Source organism: Dipodomys ordii, unplaced genomic scaffold (genome assembly GCF_000151885.1).
Source record: "Dipodomys ordii isolate 6190 unplaced genomic scaffold, Dord_2.0 Scaffold34, whole genome shotgun sequence".
In the NCBI taxonomy this organism is placed as follows: Eukaryota; Metazoa; Chordata; class Mammalia; order Rodentia; family Heteromyidae; genus Dipodomys; species Dipodomys ordii.
Window position 1 is genome coordinate 6,162,323 of NW_012267250.1, and position 20,112 is coordinate 6,182,434.

At 36.4% G+C, this 20,112-nt stretch overlaps 1 protein-coding gene across 5 annotated transcripts; it reads right to left on the reverse strand.

Annotated features, from left to right (window-relative positions):
- Positions 1-1,697: 1,697 nt before the first annotated feature.
- On the reverse strand, positions 1,698-19,361 carry Zwint (ZW10 interacting kinetochore protein). 5 transcript variants are annotated; one of them, XM_013017250.1, is made up of 8 exons: positions 19,294-19,334; positions 18,232-18,322; positions 17,962-18,085; positions 17,641-17,795; positions 17,455-17,511; positions 17,125-17,267; positions 16,934-17,044; positions 1,698-1,901 (listed from the first exon to the last, which is right to left on the reverse strand). In XM_013017250.1, the coding sequence occupies exons 1-7, from the start codon at positions 19,332-19,334 to the stop codon at positions 16,936-16,938; spliced, it is 720 nt and encodes a 239-aa protein (XP_012872704.1). In that variant the 3' UTR covers positions 1,698-1,901; positions 16,934-16,935. The 5 variants fall into 5 exon arrangements, with proteins under 5 accessions (XP_012872704.1, XP_012872701.1, XP_012872699.1 ...); XM_013017247.1 differs by having other exon boundaries at positions 1,698-1,963; XM_013017245.1 differs by lacking the exon at positions 1,698-1,901 and adding an exon at positions 16,192-16,659 and having other exon boundaries at positions 19,294-19,361.
- Between the last annotated feature and the right edge of the window lie 751 nt (positions 19,362-20,112).

Here is a 20,112-nt window from a genome sequence, read left to right on the forward strand (position 1 = left end):
GTTCTCTAACAAACACCAAATCCTATGATAATTATCCTTCTTTGCTGGAATACTCTCTCCCTACTTTCTAAATTTTTATTTACAGAGTTATTTGTTTGTTTGTTTCACTACCTCTTACTAGGATGTTAGTGTTATAATGCTAGAAAAAAATAACAGTAACAATTTCTGAGTATATAATTGACAGACTAGGTTAATGAACTCTTCCTGTTTAAGTGACATAGGAAAAGGGCTGCAGGAAATGGAATTGATAAAAAATTCTACAAGGATGTTTGTTGCCAATATTTATCTACTGAAATTAATTTTTAAAGTTGTGAATCATCCACAAACGTTGGGAAAAATAAAGCCTATCTTAGTGTAGTAATACTTATTTTGTAGCTATCTTACAAGCTTATTTTACCTAACTATCTCTGTTTTGCAGTATTTGTTTAGGCCCAGCATTTTTTTAGGGAAAAGCTTTTCAGTATTACAAAATGAATGAGTCAGGGAAAAATGACATTTTCTATATCTGACTTCATTAAGAATTCTGAAAGCAGTCTTTCTTTTGGATTATTTTTATAAATTGCTATTGGGAGAAGTGTTTGCCATTGTTGATGTGACTGGCAAGCAAGCACACTCCAAGATATTGTACAAGTAACCAGAATTGAATATAAAAGAGAGTTGATATGAATCAAATGTGCCAACAGCCACGCTCAGCTGAGAAGGCCTGTGGCTTGGTAGGGAAACCTCAATCCCTCTACACCTGACTTTTGCTAATAATGATAAGCTAGGTTATCCTCAGCATGACTGGGGCTTGCCAAGCGGGTAGAAATACAACTGTACAGTAGGTAAATCTATTCTGGGGTTTCTGAAAGAATTTCAACATGCTCCGTACTGACATCATTACAGTGATTTTTTTTTCATGTGTAGGATATATAAAAGGGCAAATTTCACTAAAAGTAGTGCTTTCCTCTTTGGAAGAGTTTAGGAAAAATATTTTAAACTCTGAGAGTAAAGTCCACAGTGGACCACATGTGGTCAGAGGGGAAAGCAGCTCCATACTGAAATATTACACTTCATAGATTTTCAGAATTTCGTGGACAATCCTATCATTTGAAACCCTTCCCAGAATCAAAGTTTTTAAGTTAAAGAAATATATTGCATGTATGATTAAAGCTTGTGAAACTGAAAGTAAAAGACTATTTTCGGAATATATTTACTAGAGTGAACACTTATTTTTCCTAATGTGCACAGTGAGCACCAAGGTTAATATGAGCAAAGAAAACCACTTTCATCACAGAAATGAGTTTTGATGACATGATAAAGAAAGTAATTACTAGACTTCTTACATTATATGTCTAATTACTAAATATTTAGCATTTCCAATAGTAGTTTGTTTCCTACAAAACTGTTTTAAAACCTAGAGAATAGGGGGGCTAAAACAAAGAACAAACAAAATAGGGCATACAATTTTGCATTTGAATTTGTGTTATCATTACCTAATCATTTTGAAGAAGTTACTAAATATTTCATAGCTGCATTCTCCTTATCTCTTTATCTTAAAAATGTGTCCTAAAACTTGAATTAACAGATCAATCGAATGTAACATATTAAGCACAATGTCTAGTTCATGGCAATAGGTATCTGAGAAATAATTACTAGTATGCATTAGTATTTGTAAGAAAATACAATCATTTGTAATTTTTAATGTCATTGATTAAGATAAAAACAAATGCATGGCTGATGTTACATGCTATTTAGTGGATCAGTAGTTTTAAAATGGATAAAATTCATGAAGATAAAAGGGAACGTGTAAGTAATTAACTTGAAAGTCATCCATATGCAGAATACATCCGTAGTCCTTGTTCCAGACTCTCACCACATCCTCCATCTTCCAGCCTCTCTTTCTGAAGACGTTCACAAGTCTATTTTACAAATGTTGTTAGTCATGTTATTTGTAAGCATATATGCTTTGCAATTAATTTACCTAAAATCACAATTTAAAAAACAAGACGTTGGTAAACACAAAAACAAAAATATGCTATTGGTGGTTGTAAATACGAGTTAAAGAAACAGATGTAAACATGCATAATCAAGACTCACATTTGAATACCCCTATTTGAACATATACTAAAGTGAAAGGAACAAAAAGATTTAGCATGGCCACTGAACAGGGACAGAAAGCACATTTTCAGATTTCATGCTTTTGAAATCTAGATTTTAGCAAAAAGAACATGAACATAAAAAGGGGATGATTTAGTGGAGAAAACAGTGGAAAAGTGAAGAGGAAAAGATAGGATGATGGGAATTGAATATGACTAAAGTTACTTATTTATTCATATAAAATGCCATAATGAAGCCCTTGAATAATAGTAAAAATTTTAAAGGAGAGGAAGATAAAAGGAAACTTAAGCACCTTAAATACATGTATGGACATAACTTAATAAAACCTCATACTCTGTACAATTAATATACATGCACAAAAACATTATAAAACCAAAAAGTCCCACTTGAAGTGCATATAGTGTGTTGGACCAGAAAGGTGTAGAATGACTCTGGCAGACAAGAGTAAATATAAAATCTCAATAAATAAATCTTAAGACATATTTTACCATACAACAAATTTAGGAGAAAACCTCTGCAACATTTTATTGATATGTATAGATCATAACTGAGGTTGAATAACTTCAAAATACTATGTAACTTGTAGGAATATGATATAATGAAGCTCAATGAAAGTTGTTGATCAATAAGGCATTAGGGAGCAGGGACAGAGTAATGGGGAGTGTCATTCTGATTAAAAGATAGTGTATGGATATCTTAAAAAGGGACGGTAAAATGTTTGGTATAATTAATACAGACTTTAAAAAGAAAAAGGAAAGAAAAACAGGCTCTGTTGGAGGTGGGTAAGAGTAAAAAACAGGAGGGTAGATGGAAAAGTTGAATGAGAATAAATATGATCAAAGTAGTTTGTTGACATATATGAAGATAAAATGAGAACTGCTGAAGCCATTTTACAAGTGGCGAGAAATTAAAGGAGAGTGATAAAATGGATGATTCTGATTCAGAGATATCATTTGCATGTACAGAAAGTCACAATGAAGTGTCCCCAATACTACTAACATATACTATTATCAAAACTATAAAAAAGATATTCAACATAAAAATGGTACTATTTGGTGGAGAAAACTTTTGGAAGGGTTGGGAAGGAAGAGAGGGTGATGGAGTGAATATGATTGAAGTACTTTGTATACACATATGAAAAGGTCATACTGAAACAATGAAATCAGTGTTTAAAAGGAAGAAAAGGGAAAGGGAATACGAGTGACAGAGGGGTGAATATTGTCAAAGTACATTAAATTAATTTATGGAAATAAAACCTCTTGCTCTTTATAATATACACCCCCAAATGTTAAAAGTTCCAACTTCCACAAGGAAGGTAAAGAATGATGGACAGACAAGAATCATTCAGTCAACAAAGAAATCTCAAGACAATGCTTTTCTATACACGAAACAAAGAAAAAACATATCTTCTGTGACATTTTATTGATATGTAGGAATTGCAGCTTGGATATAAAGGTGTCCTTATAGAATTTAGAGAAGTTATACTGACAAGAATTCTTTTTTTCAGTTCTCATGGGCAATTAGCAAGAAATTAGCAAACATTTCCTATCCAATATCCCTAATTTGCATGTATAGTTTCCATATGCCACTGCCCCCCCACCCAAAAGCAATATAGAATAGATAATAGTATCCTGGGGTCACTTGTACAGTTTTCCAAGATGGAGATGGATTTTATAAGTATGACTTACTTTAAACCATTCACATAGTTCTGTAATAATTTTTATCGATTTATTTTATAGAATAAAAAAGCAGATAAAAATGAAATGTATAACATTTTTCAGGCTTCTGACCAAACCAAACAGAAGAATTCTGTTTCTGTCAAAGCTCCAAAGATAACAAATAACTAGAGCTCCAGGAATAACAGAACAATTACAAGTCTAGGAGTTAAAGGTGGAATTAAGTAGCCAAGGTTTTCTATCTACAGGTCTTACTTGATTAAATCTTTACAAATCAGGTTGACTGTAAAGGATAGGCCAGCTATCCATCTGAGCCTGTAAACTAGTCCAGGCTCTGCTGCTATTCTCCAGTGTTATGACAGAGGATTAACTTTTGACATTTACACATCAGTTATCAGATAAACTAACCTTTAAGACACTTTCCAGCACTTAAATTCCACGATCTTCTGATTGTGAGCATTGGAACCAGTGAATATCAAGGACAAATATCCCTTGAGGAGGCTGACATGCCAGGGAGAGCAGCTGCCTGCTCACTGATGGGTACAGATGTGGGGAGATGACCTCCATCTGGAAGTTCAGCAGGCCCTCTCCCCAACAGAGCCCTATCTAAATGACTGTCTGTTTGCATTTCTCACTTGCCTCCCTTAGCAAACCTTGAACAAGGTCAAGCAAAGACACACTTGATCATACACCCATCAAATTCTACTGCTAGCAACCAAGACGAGGAGATTTCTAAAAAAGAAATGTTGAGAGACAGGCTTGACAGTCACAGTCTGAGGTTATCCCAGAGCAGAGATACTTCTTATTTAGGAACATTCTATGCTGTTTCTTCCTGTCAGCTCTTGTATTCTATCACATTTATAATTTTGGATATGCTACCTGGTGTCATGAGAAGGGTTCCAACCTATCAAGACCTTGCCTAGGTATATTCTGCCAAATGATTGGTGGCCATCCAGATTTTCATTTCACTCTATCATATACTCATTTACTTGAGGCTATGCATATGTCAGGATCTGTGTTAAGCACATTTTGTCAGATCTTTTCTTATTTCCATATCTAATCATTTACCACACTCCCAAATGAGTTTATTCCTCTGTATGAGCTCTTGCCCATCCCTCCCATTTACGATTTTTTTCCACAAAGATTGTTCTTTGACTTTCTTTTATATTACAGGTTAAACCATGCCATTCTGGCACCAAAATCCTTGCTAGCTTCTTAATTCATTCAGGATAAAGTCTAAATTCCTTACTATGAAGTACAAAGCTCCATGTGATATGACCCTGAGCTTTTTTTCAGGCATATTTCATGTTTCTCCCCCTCCATGCTTATTCTTCTCTAACCTTCCAGATCTTCCCTTTACTCCCTAAAGCCAGGAAGCACTTCCCTATCTCAGGGTCTGCTTTAATGTGCCTATCTAAGAACTATACCTTCATTCACTATCTTGGGTTTTTGCCATGTTTTGTCCTTGTCTTTGCTCTGATGTCTCCTTCCCAATGTTAAGCACAGATATAAGTCTTTCTATCTCTTTTATCTTAGCTTTATCTTTTCATATAATAGTAGTAATGTACTCAAAGTCAGAAATTTAGGTTTTATTGTTGAATCTTACATGCTGAGTATAAGCCATGCATACTAAGCATTGAATTAATGTTTAGAACAAAAAAAGTCTATTTTCATATGTGATGCATTTCAGCAGATCAAAATGGAGAGAAATCAGTAATACAAACCATTGGTCCAAACTATACACAGGTGTATTTTTTCAGGCAGGACTGAGTTACAGAATTTAATCAACTTTGAGAAGATTTCATATATAGTCAGCCCTCCATACTCATGGATTTTGCACTTGTGAATTCAGCCAATCACTGACCAAAAATATTTGCAATTTGCTTTAGTGATAAACATAATCTGCTATCATTATTCCATAAACATTATGCGTATCTTATTAGCTATAAGTAACTATAGATGACTTGAAGTATACTGAAAGACATTTAGGTTATCTTCAAATGGTATACTATTTCTTATTTTATTTTATAATAAAGATTATGTACAGAAGGGTTACAGTGACAAGAGTAAGGCAATGAGTACATTCCTTGTTGAGGATTGTTATACTATTTCTTACAAAGCTGTTCGGTGGCCAATGGCTCACAGATTCAGATAACTAAAGTTGGTTATACAGCTATCTTACTATAAATTTTGTAATGATCACTTAAGCATATTTATCTATTCCACCCATATTGCTGTTGAATATATACTATATGTTGATTTTAATGTATTTCAGTAGCCACAGCAGGTATTTTACATGGAAAATGTCTCTCCCTTAGTAATGGGCAAATGGAGGCAAAGTTCTGGGGACTATCTTTTCTAGGAAGGAGGCAGAATTAACTACTGTTATCTGCTATGGGAATACAAGCTGAGAATGACCATTAGTAAAAACTTTTATATACAACAATTTACATCTATGATCAGAATTTGGCACAACATGGCCTTACAGCAACCTTTCATCTAACCTCAAACTATAAAACCTTGTCATAGATATTCAAAGATGTTTGTGATCAAAGGACACCTGAATTGTCATGATTATACACAGGAGAAAACTTGCTTCTCTCAGGACTTCATTCTAATAGGTTGTACATTTTTTTTCCCCAGGGCTGAGAACCGAACCCAGGGCCTTGCGCGCGCCAGGCGGGCGCCGTTCCGCTGGGCTAAACCCCCAACCCCAGGTTGTACATTTTTGAAAGGCCATTTTATGAAGAAAAATCTGATGTTCAAAACGCTCTTCAAAAGACTATTCTCCTGAGAGATATGCTTAAAATAATACCAAATAAGTATCGTGAATGATTTTGTTTTGTTTTGTTTTTTTACTTTATTGTTATTGTAGAGGTGATATACAGAAGGATTATATTTACATGGGTCGGGTCATTTGCTCCCTTGCTCTTTTCCACTTCCTCTCACCTGTTTCACTCACTAATCGTATAGTTCATTTTCATCAGTGTCCACTGCGCTCCCCCCTACTGCACTTTTTCACCATTTCTCCTCAGATTCTGTGCTCTTCCCTCCACCTTTCCTTTCGCTTTGTTTCACAGGAAGAAAGTTCAACAAGACAATCAGTGCAAGCAATTAATGTTCAAAACAACATAAGAAATCCTAGCACTTAAGCTTCTAATTCAATAGAATGATAAGGGTAAAACAAATGAAGTCAGCTCAAGAGGGATATATGAACATAAAAATGGATCTTGGGATTAGAGAAATCAGAATGGAAGAAACGAAGGACCAAAAATGAAACATTATGAAAACGTCTTTTTTTTTTGGTCAGTTGTGGGGCTTGAACTCAGCCTGAGCGCTGTACCTGAGCTCTTCAGGTCAAGGCTAGCGCTCTACCACTTGAGCCACAGAGCACTTCCAGTTTCCTGGTGGCTAATTGGAGATAAGAGTCTCACAAACTTTCCTGCCAGAGCTGGCTTTGAACCAGCTGGCTTTGAACCACTATCCTCACATCTCTGCCTTCTGACTAGCTAGGATTACAGGCTTAAGCCACTGGCGCCTGGTTTATGGAAACTTTTGAAGGATTGTTACAATGGAGATTCATTATCCAGATTACTTATCAAGTACATGTACTTCTGTAAAGACAGAGATGCCTGGAGAAAATATAGTATATTTAATTTCCCTATTTTAAATTATATAAAAATTATAAATGTTCTGTTAGATATATGTATAATGCATATATATAAGTATATATCCATACATATGAACATACAGGTATATATAGATATGTATATATCCATATGTATGTATATATCTATATAGATATGTGCATATCCATATAACTATGTATATGTATAAATATACACATACATATATACATACACATATATATGTGTATATATGTATATATGTATGTATACATATATACATATATACATGCATATATGTATGTAAGTATAGATATACATATATGCAGATATGTAGATATGGGCATATCTATATGTACATATAGAGATATATACATACATATATACATGTGTGCATATGATTGATACATGTGCATATACATGTATCTATGTATTTGTATGCATGTATGTGTGTATCTATATATACATGTATAACTATATACACACATATATGTTTAAAATTTTATATAAGGTAGACCATTCATAATTTATATATAATTTAAAGTATATGCACATATTTACATTTATATATCTGTACATATACATCTGATTGCATACTGCTATACATAAATACATATATTATATATAAAACACTATCTCAGAATTAATCATATGGAAAATATATAGTTCTCAACTAAGATTAAATTTCAAAAAAGACATATTCTCTTCACCAAACTTTAATATTGTCAAAGTAGGGCAAATATTTAAAAAGCAAAAGTCTTGAACTCTTAAGATAGCATTAAATATGAATATTGTTCCTGACAGAAAATTTAAAATTGAAAAAGGCTGTTATTGAACTTCTTACAAGTAAACAGGAAACTATGGTAAAAATACAGCAAACTCTTGACAGCAATCAGTACTGCACCAAAGTTAGATGAGATTCCTGTAGCTTCCAGGTGTTTTCATAATTAAAAGACTTTAAAAAATAAATCAAAATACCATATGAAAAGAGAGAACATTTCACAGTATAGAATATATATGAATGTATATGTTTATGCATATGTATATACTTTTCCTTAAATATTAGACATAGATACCTAGAGAAAGTAAATCAGAGTCAAGTAGCTTTTATAATGTAAGATTACAAAGTAATAATAAATAAAATATACAATATAAACTACATTTTTAAATTTAATGTATATATATAAGCAGAAAATTATAGAAGTCATTTAATACAGAATTTTCCTAATAGTGGCATCCTCTTTAATAGAAATTAAATTTCTAGAGATATGAAATGTAATGCAAAGGGGAAACTTATTAGATATAGAAACAAGCTGTGCAGTAAGCATTATCAAACCCCGGTTTTTCTGATTCAAAATACATACATTACTGATAGATTGCGATGGTTTAGACACAAAATTATCCTGCCTCCCCCTACTACATACACAAAAGATCCCCAGCTGGTGTTGCTCCTGAATTTATTGGCTCATCAAGGCTCTAATTTCATCAATGAATTAATCCATAAAATCCTGGTTACTTAGAAAGCTAAGATTTGAGGACCAAGGTTCCCAGGCAGATAAATCAGATTAACTAGAAAAAATAAAAAATAAATAAAAGTTAGAACCAGAGACATGGCTCAAGTGGTAGAAAACTAGCTGTGAACACAAAACAAGCTGGCTTGGCACTCCTGAGTTCAAGCCATGTTACAGACCAAAATAATTAATAATTTTTTCTTATGATAGTGGAATTAGGAATAGAGGGAATAAAATAGAAAATACTTCTTACAATGCCAAGTATTTTCTTAAATAAAAATAATTATTTTTGTTTAAATTTAGTTTTCTTAAATTACCTTTAAAGGCTTGACAGGTTAGGTAAATTCCAAATTTCCATAATCATAGTATGAGGAATTGTGATCTCTCCAGGTTAAATGTTTCAGAATAGGGCTGGACTGTCTTTAAATATTCTAAAATATGTTATTTTCAGTCACTGTCACTTTCATAAACTACTGTATTTAATGTTCTCCAACAAATTCTTTGGAATAGTGGATAAAGGTTTAAAAAAAGAAATGGGGCTGGGAAGGTGGCTCAGTGGTAGAGTGCTTGCCTCACATGCATGAGGCCCTGGGTTCGATTCCTCAGCACCACATAAACAGAAAAAGCCAGAAGTGGCGCTGTGGCTCAAGTGGTAGAGTGCTAGCCTTGAGCTGAAGAGCTGAGGGACAGTGCCTAGGACCAGAGTTCAAGCCCTATGACTGGCAAAAAAAAAAAAAAAAAAAGTAAATAAGACTGTTTGTTAGGCAATGTGTATTCTGATTCCTGAAACATCTGATCAGTTTTGTTAGAGTGCAGTACAGTGAGAGAACCACTGTAGAGGGAGGCTATCAGCCCCAGAAGACAGTGTTGAGTGTAATCATGGTGAGTTTAACTAGGGTAAATAAGATCGCCATACTTCCTCCACACCAACATCTGTAAAGCAGTGCTAAATAGCAAGATTACCACGAATCAGGAAGGTGAAGGGTTGTTGGTGGCAAACTCTATACGATACTCCTGGACATACATCTTATTTTCTAAAATTTTCCTTTGTGTTAGATCTTCAGTTGTACTTGGTAAGCTTCTATGGATAAACATCCCATAGCAAAAAGTCTGAAAGCCAAAAGTTGTCCAGAACAGTTTCAGGGCTTTACCAGATCATATTTAGGAATCATGTAAGCATTCTACTTCTCTCCAATTCCACCCATGTTAAGAATACTTTATGAAGGTTCTCGTTTAAATTAGTATTATATTAGTTTTATTTTTGCAGTTAGTATAGCTAGTGTATATATACATAGTAATATAGTATAGTTAGTATAGTTAGCATAGAATTCATAGTTATTGACAATCTATACTGATTTTGTCAATTAATGTGAAACTGAACCCCATTCTTTATTAATGTTCCCATTACAGATGAATTGTTTGCCTTCATATTTTCAATTGTTACCTGTAAAACTTTGATAGAGTTTATTACTCCGGTGCAATTATGGACTCAGCAAAGCTGCAAATGCTCTCCAGAGTTTTCAGAATGTCATGAGCACTCAGTGACTATTATCAAAAAGCACCAGCCTGGGAGTTAGGGGGCTCATTACTTTCCAGGTGGGTTCTTGTTTTGATTGGTAACTGTCACCATCCCAGAATACTAGCATCATTGAGCCAGTTTAGTGATTATACACACAAAATGTGGGCATAATTGCAATCCCTGTGTTCTGTTAAAGTAGCCCTTTCAAAGTAGCAACATTTCAAAAAAGAGGCTCAATTCTGGTGCCATTCCAGGGTTGCTCTCATATGACACCTAATTGCCTAAAATGGCTTCAGCTTTTCAGCTGTCATTTTATCAAGTCCCAGAAAGCAATAAGGATGGAAGAATTTGTTCTGCTTTTCTAAATGAGTTATTTGTCAAAAACTCATCAGTGAGCATGACTTCCCTGTTTTATTTCAATATATTAAAATGTACTTGGAGGATTTTTGCCAGAGTAGAAAACTTCTATTGGTTGCTATAGCTTCAGAGTGAGATGGCTTTGACTTTATAGGCATAAGGGTAGTTTAAAAAACCCACATCTATAGTCCTAGAGACTGATACCTGGATGATGTTGGTTCCAAGCCAGCCTAGGGAGAAAGTCTGAGACTTCAATTCCAATTAACCAGCAAAAGGTTGGGCTGGAAATGTGAGTCAAGTGGTAGAGTAACAGCTAGGAGCAAGCAATCTGAGAGTCCAAGACTCTGAGTTCAAGTCCTGGTACAGACCAAAAACAAAAGCAAGCTGAAAACATTGCAAACTCCCTAGATCTTTGCTACCTTTGTATCTTCTATTCAAAGTTCTAAGTCCTAGCTTGCCATTTGCATTTGCAATTACACTTGTCTCTCACATCCTAAACCTCATTCCTGATGTTTCTTTTGTTAATTATCCTGTTTCCTTGCTGACAAAACACTGATGGTTAGCTTTTAGTACCATTATATTTGCTAGAATTAGCTTCTCAAGTTTTTGGGTTTTTTTCTCCAAACTTTAACTTTGACAAAGCAAGACTACTGTTTGTAATTTTCAAGTCTTATATTCAGCCAATAACAATATTCAATAACTATTTGAGATAATTTACACGTCAATGATTTCATCTATTTGAAATTGAGTTCAAATGGCAATTCTTTGGGAAGCCTTCCATTATATATCCAATACATACTTACTAAGTTCTATTCAAAATTGAGGTCTCTGTTACATATACTTATCTATGAGGAATTCAGAGAGCAATGGTTAAGACAGGATCAGCAATTCAAAAAAAAAAAAATTCTGTCAGTCACATTCACTTCCTGCCTTCACTCCAGCTTCCTGCCAATTTTGTGTTTGTGTGTGTAGGTGAACACCATGTATGCATTATACATATTTACTGTTGAATTCTTATAATGAAGCAGCCATTTTTTTCATTTTCCTCCTTTTTCTCATATTATAAATGGCACACTGGAAGAAAAGGTAGGGATGAAAGTCCATTTAAAATCAGTGTCTCCTTTCCAGTTACTCCATTATCTCCGTGGAGTAAAGAAAGCATGCTTGCTTAGTTGTTACTAAAGGTAATTCTACATTTCATTAAAAAGATTATTTCAAATTACGTCTTTAATTGTAGACTATCTAGTCATCTTAATCCAAGTCACACTTGTTTAGAGATTGGACTAGCTTCTGTTCCTAAAGAGAAATATTTTTTCTTAAATACACATATAAAGCATAAATTGTGGTCATGTGATTAGACATATGATCAATTTGAAATATCATATAACTATATTTTAATGAAAAATGCTTATGCATATGCCATCTAAAATTTTATTTTGAGTAAAGGTCCATGAAGATTTCCTTATCATTGTTAATAGTTATAAATTCAAATTAACTAAGTGGGAAAATTATACCCTACAAATATGTCAGTTCAAAAAGGCTCAGAACAAACATAAAAAATGTTGAGGCCAGAACTAATGCCTGCTGGGTTACAAAGGGTTTAAGAACAAAGTGTTTCAGTGAAGCATGTTTGTTAATTAATAGATTACAATTCCAAGCACTGTTCTTCAGAGTCCAATATTCTAAGTATCAAAAGGGTCATTTAAAGACTAGGCTGAGAATAATAATGAAATCAATTTATTTAATTTCACAGTTCACTAGTATTTCAAAACTTATGCATAAAGAAAAGACATAAAAAGGTTTAAAAGGAAGACATAAACATTTTAGTACAAGTTACATAAGTTCTATAAGATTGTATTATCCTCAGAGCAGCTCTGAAATGGGAGAAAATTAACATTGTGTGAAACTAGATAATTATTCTGTTTTCAAAGTTAGCCCAAATTTCTCAGGTACTATGGCTAATAATTCTACACATTTGTAGCTACTCATTTTACTTCCTTTAGGAAGAATAAATTCATGAAAATAATGCTACAATAACAATACAAACCCACCTTTACGTTGAATTCATACCGATGACAAAGAAAAAAGGCATTTATTTTTAGGTATATTTATGACCTTTGTAGACCAACATTGCTACAAAAACTACAAGTCTGGTATTATAAAGAAATGTTCTTGTCAGAACATTAACAGAATGGGTCGAAAATTATGAAGCCAGGGTTTTTAAATTCTTATAATTTCAAAATGGTACAGAAATAATAAATGGTATCAGCTTTGCTGGAACTCTTCTGTAGAAAAATCAAGAATATTTGACAGAAACATATCATACAAATATCAAAGGTACTCAATAGGTTGTGATATTGTACCTTGAGCAAGGTTTACTTCTGTCACAGTTGTAGTACTACTACTAATAGTATTTTTAAATCTATTAACACACAGATTTAAGGAAACTCTAATTCATTTAGAATGAATAAACTCAAAAGAAAGTTTACGCTTTAGAAAATGTAACTGGTATGGTATATATATTTCTATGCCTTTATCAGAAAGAATGACATTGCCCCATTTGTTAGGAATGGAAAGACCTGTAAAAAATTACATTAAGTAGGGGCTGGGAAGTTGGCTCAGTGGTAGAGCGCTTGCCTTGCATGCCTGAGGCCCTGGGTTCGATTGCTCAGCACTACATAAGCAAAAAGAAAAAAGCCGGAAGTGGCACTGTGGCTCAAGTGATAGAGTGCTAGCCTTGAGCTGAAGAGCTGAGGGACAGTGCTCAGGCTCAGAGTTCAGGCCCCACGATCGGACCCAAAAAAAAAAAAAAAATTACATTAAGTAAAGTAAGCCAGGCCCAAAGAAACATGGCTTCCTTTATTTGCAATAACTAGTACATGTATAGGACATGTAGAAAAGGTCAAAGGCTATATACATATGACCAGATAAGATTAAGTTAAGCGAAATGAACCCCAAGATAGGACACAAGTGCTATTGTTTCTAACGTATTTATAAGGTATCATGTGATTGTTTTTTGTTGCTTTGTATGTCCCTCCCCCATGGTATAACCCATTTTCACTGTATTTGATGTTGGTAAAATTGAGGGAGGGGAAGGGAAAAAACAAATTGTTTAAATAGGGATACAGGTGGACCCATTTTAACAATTATAGATACAGAAAGCCCAACCAACTGCAAGTAAAAACAGACTCCAAAGACTTTATAACACAGTAAGCCCATCAAATGTGGAGGATTTTAGTAAGTAGCCAAGAAGAACATATGAGGAAGTTTTGGAGATCTAGTACATAAAATGGTGACTGTAACCAACAACGATGTATTGTATATTTAGAAATTACTAAGAGGACAGATCTGACGTAGTCTCATAAAAATATGTAAAAAAAATAGATTTGTTTCACAAGACATAATTTATTACAGTATATATTCATAAATATACATATTTTTAAGCCAGGCTTACCTTAATAAAGCTGAAAGGAAAAATATTAAAGAAGAGGTTTTAGATGGAAAGCTGATTTCTCATGAACAACAGTGAAAACAAGGTAACTAGGGAATACACCTTTAATATATTAAGTTATAGTTCCTGTCTACAAATCAGTTTCTGAATAATTTTTCAGGAACCATGTTAACACAAAAAATGTTTTGCACTAAAAAAAAACAAACCTAATATATAGGATATATACACACAAACCAAAGGAAATCAGATGATATTTATTTTAGATGGTAAAATTATTCTACTTAAAAACAATGAAAAAAAGAAATGTATATATAAAGCACCATTTAAATAAAATAATGATTAAACAGCCTAAGTTTGAGAAGATAAATGGCCAGAATAAGCTGAACAAACTTATTAGTTAAGATTAGGCCACAGGGTGCCAGGAACTCAGTCAGAGGCTGAGATTTGAAGATAATGGTTCAAGGCCAGCCAGGACAAGAATATCTGTGAAACTCTTATCTCCAATTAAGCATCAAAATGCCAAGTGAAGGTGTGTCAAGTAGTAAAACACTAGCCTGGAGCATAAAAGCCCAGGGACAGCATCCAGGCCCTCAGTTCAAGTGCTAAGCCTGGCACCTAAATAAATAAATAATAAAACAAGACAAGATAAAAAAGATGGTTCATTAATGAACCATCTATGTTTTCCTTGGTGTTTAAAATGTCTTCTTTATATTTTAGATTCATTCTATGAAGCCTAACCTAGCAAAGAGGTGCTTATAAACAAGGAAAAATGAAGGAAATAAAAAGAACAACAAATAAGTAAATAAAAAAACATTTATGAATACTAAGTAGAAGGATAAAGAAAGGCTGAAACTCAAAGTTGAGTTCAAGGGAAAGATGTAACAGGAAAAGGCTAATCGAACAAGAGTTCACAAAGGAACATTAACAACATCAGATTTCAAGTCTAAAAATATTAGCCGACACAATTATAAAAGTTCAGTTGAGAAAAAAGATACAAATACAATCATGTATGTACCTTAATAAGGCAGCTGCAAATAATGTGAAGCAAACTTTAACAGAATATAAAGAAAAATAAAACAAACTCACTATCAAACTCAGAGATTTGTACATACTTCTCTCTCGGGAGATCAAATACTCAGTCTATAAGATAAATAAAATATTAGACACAATTTTGAAATATATATTTGCTCCAAACCCACATGGAAAAGATTAAATAAAGATCACACCAAAGCTACAACTGCTTCTCTTCACAAACTTTTTATTATATAGGTGTCAGTCTTTAAGCAGATTAGAATAAACTTGTATTATCTTCCAATAAGTATAGTACAAAATATAACAATTATTTTTTAATAAAACTCATAAAGAAACAATTACAGGACTAAGAATGTGGCTTAGTGCTAGAGTACATTCCTAGCATGTTGAAGCCCTGGGTTTGATGATTCCTCAGAACCACATAAACAGAAAAAGTCAAAAGGGATGCTGTGATTCTAGTGGTAGATTGCTAGCTTTGAGCAAAAGAAACTCAGAGACAGTGCCCAGGCTCTGAGTTCAAGCCCCAAGACTGGCCAAGAACACCCCAAAAAATGAAAAAAGAAAGAAAGAAAGAGAAAGAAACAACAGAAAGTGGAAAATGTCATGAAAAACTGAAAGTCAATAAATTTATAATCTTAAATGTTTATTTGAAAAAACAAATATTCCAATTTTAAAAAAAAGGAAATTACAAAAGAACTCACTTTTCCATTGAAAAACAGAAAATCCAACTAAACAACAATCAAACCCAAAATGTAATAGTAGATTACAAAAGAAAATCTTGGAATTAAAATGAATGATCAAAGAGTGATCAAGGAACTATAATGCACAAAAAGACATTCGGTCATGCTAAAACAGGTTAGGGGTGCTCACTGTTTTATGCTGCTACCTGCATTCACATCAAGGATCTTACTTGACCACATGAATCAATAAAATTGTTTTCTCCGGTCTAACCACTTAGAATTAAGCTCAAAATATCTGCCTCATATGATCCGAGCAAACAACTAATCAGACCACCCATTTTCTCTCCATTCATTAATACCAGTCCCAGCTGTTGTAATGTTAAATAGCTTTTGATTGACTGTTATTCATCCCACCATCTTATGAGAGTAACAAATAAGTAACAGAGACAGCTGGAGTTTGTAATTCGAAAAAAAAAAAAAACCCACACACTAGAAATTATAATGGTCAGAAACAGTTCACAGTCCACTCTGCTGGAGAAGAAAGCAAGAGTTACCCTTGGAGAGTCAGGCATGAGAACAATGTGCTAAGTTTCAACCCTTCAACTGTAACATGTTTTTTTCCACTTCCAAACTCGATTCTCGACTGGACAAACAGCAGACCTCAGATGGAAAAAGAGGTAAACCAGAAGCCCCCTCTCTTTCCACACCTGTAGATCAAAGACATCAAAGTCTGAGTTTGAGCTCTGAGTACTCTAGGATCCTTACCCATGTTCCTATTCCCTAGTGAGCCAGGTCTTCTAAAGACTGTGGGCTTCTGATCTCAGAGAAGTAGAGCCCAACAATTGGTAATGTCAGCTTCCCAACTTCTCTTTAAACCTGCCAGTCCCCTTTTGCACCCTGAAAGACATAGCAAGGAGTTTCCCCGTAATGTTCCAATTGTTCTTATCCTGGGGCTGAATTAATTAATAGGTATAGTCTTACCCTTAGGGAGATGAAGGTGCAGGGGCAGCTCCTATGGTAGCTTTGTCTTCAGACTCAGGGACAGAGGATTTACCCTGTAGGGTATAGAGCAGTTGGAGAAAAGTCTGGTGCCTGGAAGGAGGACATAAGTGTGAAGAGAAGGAATCTCAGATGGATTACCTCAGTCTTCAGTCCACACTCTTAAATCTCACCTCTGTAGTTTGTCTTGTTCCTGCCCTTCTTGCTGTTTTAGAGTTTCAAGTTCCTGATTCAATCGCTCAAGCTGTTGCCGAGTTGCTATCTGCTGTTCCTTTACCTCTGCAGAAATTTCTGCCAGATTCCGTAGATGCTTCTCCTAAGAGGAGTGAGAGAACATAGCTCATCAAATGATGCCTTACATCTAACTCCTAATCCCCTCCAGATTCATCTAGCTTAATGCTCAAACTAATCAAAATAAGGAGGGGGGGGAAGGAGAGAAGGAGAGGGAAGAACCTAAGCACTTGAAAATAGGAACACAATTTTAGGGAAAAGGAAGGACTCACCTGTTGCAGCTGCCACTGCTTCTGTGCTGCTCTGAATTTCTCCATGGCCATGTGTTTCTGCCAAGTAGAAAGGGAGAGAGAGACAGAAAATTACTTTCTTTTCAGGGCAAGTAGCTACAACTCAGCTTATTCATCCTTTCCTCTTTCTCTTCCTGCCTTTCCTTCCCTCAAGTATCCTAGCTGTACCTTAGCCTGGAGCTGCTCAAAGGCCTCCTGGAGCTGGATTCGCTTCCTCTGTGCCTCCTCCACCTGGGACAGGACACTTCTTATGGCCTCCACATGCTCCTGGTAGGTGGCTTTCAGCTCTTTCCATTGTTCTTTGGCTGCAATGGCCTTCTGTCCTGCGGTGAGCACCAGGAGTAAGAGCATGAGTGAAGGTGTCCTCTAGCCTGCTTCCCTAAAACTAGGCCTCAGTCTCCCCATTAGCCATACACCAGAACTAACATATATCCTCCTTCCTTACCCACCTAGGCCCAGCCCCTATACCTCAATCCCTTGTCTACTCACGGCTCATTTCTTCAGAAACCAAGGGGTCCAGGCCCTGGGCAGTATCCTCCTGAGCCAGGAAATTCTGCAGGAAGTCAACTACCTGAAGCTGGCTGCAAAGTAGTTTGTCTTTCTTTCTGGAGTTCTGTTTGAGAGGGTAGAAGCAAGGAATACCCTTACCTCCTTGTACTGTAAGCCAACAGGGTCACCTTCCACAGTCCCAGTAACTTAACAGAAGATTCTAGGGCCAGCTCCCAACTTCAGAAAACCTGGGGCCCACCTCCGACATACCCTCACAAATTCAGCCAAGATCCTGGCCGGCAATTCTGTCTCTTCCTGCAGGCCCATGGGTTCTAGCACATGTGCTGCTTCATCCAGGACCCTGGAGGAGCAAGGAAACAGCAATGAAACACAGCTATACAAATGCACATCTGTGGATGAGAGTGTCAATGCTGATTGAATCACTCTGGCCAGTCTGCAGAAGTGCATGAAGAGCCAACAGTGTGACAACAGTCATGTCCATGTTGCATACTGTGCTGTCGTGAGGAAAAGGTGAAGGATTAAGGGAGCGATGGGAGGGGAATGAAACAAAAGTTAACAAAAAGTTAAAGAAAAAAATAACTATTTGGGTCAAGATCTGAAGACATGAAGGTATGCAGGGGAACGGTAGATTAAGGGCAAAGCTTGGATGGAGCTTGAGAAGAGATCACTAGTTGTGAGCTAGGGTGTCAGAATATCTGAGAGTGGACACCTGACAGAGGGCTCTAGAAGATGCACACATTGGGTCTTGGGACCTGACAGGACTGGATCTACCCATTGCTTGGGGAAAAAAGAACTCACTGGGGCGGGATGCCGGTGGCTCAAGCCTGGAATCCTTAGCTACTCCAGAGGCTGCGCCGTGAGGATCACAGTTCGAAGTCGGCACAGGCGGTCAATTCCATGCCACTCTTCAGTTAAACACCAAAAAGCTGGAAGTGGAGCTGGAGACTGCTCCATTCCACCTTTCAAAGAAGAGCCCACTGGGGAAATGTATTGGGAGAAGCGAGACAGAAATCAACGTGTCCTTGTAGGATGGCTGTAGGGTGTGGACACTACTTTAAGAAGACGTGAGAAGGCCTACGGGTAGACAGGAATGGAACTGTTCCCTTTAGGACGCCTCTGGAGGGACAGGGGGACACCAGCCCTCGGAGGCCAACACTCGCGGCGCGGGGCCTTCAGGAACTGAATAAAACCCCTGGAAACTGAGTACAGTATCAATTCACAACGGGGTCGGGCCCCAACAGCGGATCAGGGTATAGGCACTAACTCCCATCTCAGGCAGCTCCCAGCTGCCATCCGGCAACAAACACTTACTTCAGGGTTGCGGCTTCCAACTCGGTCTCAGACGCCTCCATGGCTGCACCGCGCTCCGCAGACTTGGGTCTGTTTTGGATTCACCAGGAACTGCGCGCCAGGGCAGACGATTGGCTGCCGAGGGCGTGGGCGGGCACTAAGGAATCTCGAGGTCTCTAATTGGTAAATTCAGATTCACCGCCCGCGCCTCGACGCAGGCGCAGTGGTAACTAAGCGGCGAGACGGGCTAACGCTGCTCCTGCGCCTGCGCCATAGCTCATAAGTGTTGCCGGAAACAGGAAGTGAGTTGTTTTGCAAGCGGGTCGCTTGAGCAGCCTGTACGCATTTTAAGTTCTAAGACGTAAAACTTTCCCCTGAGTTTCTCTTTTAGGGGAAATGGCAGTCGCGCCCCCTTTAATGAAGTTACTACTGCAGTGGTAACCGTGAGTCTGTCCACCAAAAAGCTGCGATGTAGGGAACCGTGTGAGCTGCGCAGACCGCTCAGGAGCCGGACGGAGAGCAGCAGGCAGCGCCCAGCGCTCCTCGGGTTTCTGGAATCTTGAGGAAGCTTTGTTTTCTGCAGAATGTGCGAGAAAGGAGAGAACTGCTCAGAGAGGAAGCGCGGCGCTCTGCAGTTTTCTTGAATACTCACTTGTACACACAGCAGCATCTGGAGAAGCTTCCCCAGAGGTTTGTATTGATGCCTGGAGACTATACAGAGGAAGAATTAATAAAGTAAATTCATAAAGTAACTTTTGCATCAGAGATGAAATAAAAAGAAACAGGGAGGAACAATGTACAAGCTTGACTCAATGAAAATTTACAATGAAAAGAAACATT

Coding starts and splice junctions, on each gene's coding strand:
- Zwint (XM_013017250.1), bottom strand. CDS start 19,334: ATGGAGGCGTCTGAGACCGAGTTGGAAGCCGCAACCCTGAA. Junction 18,323..19,293: donor TTGGAAGCCGCAACCCTGAA/GTAAGTGTTTGT, acceptor TTGCTCCTCCAG/GGTCCTGGATGAAGCAGCAC. Junction 17,045..17,124: donor GAACAAGACAAACTACAGAG/GTGAGATTTAAG, acceptor TCCTCCTTCCAG/GCACCAGACTTTTCTCCAAC.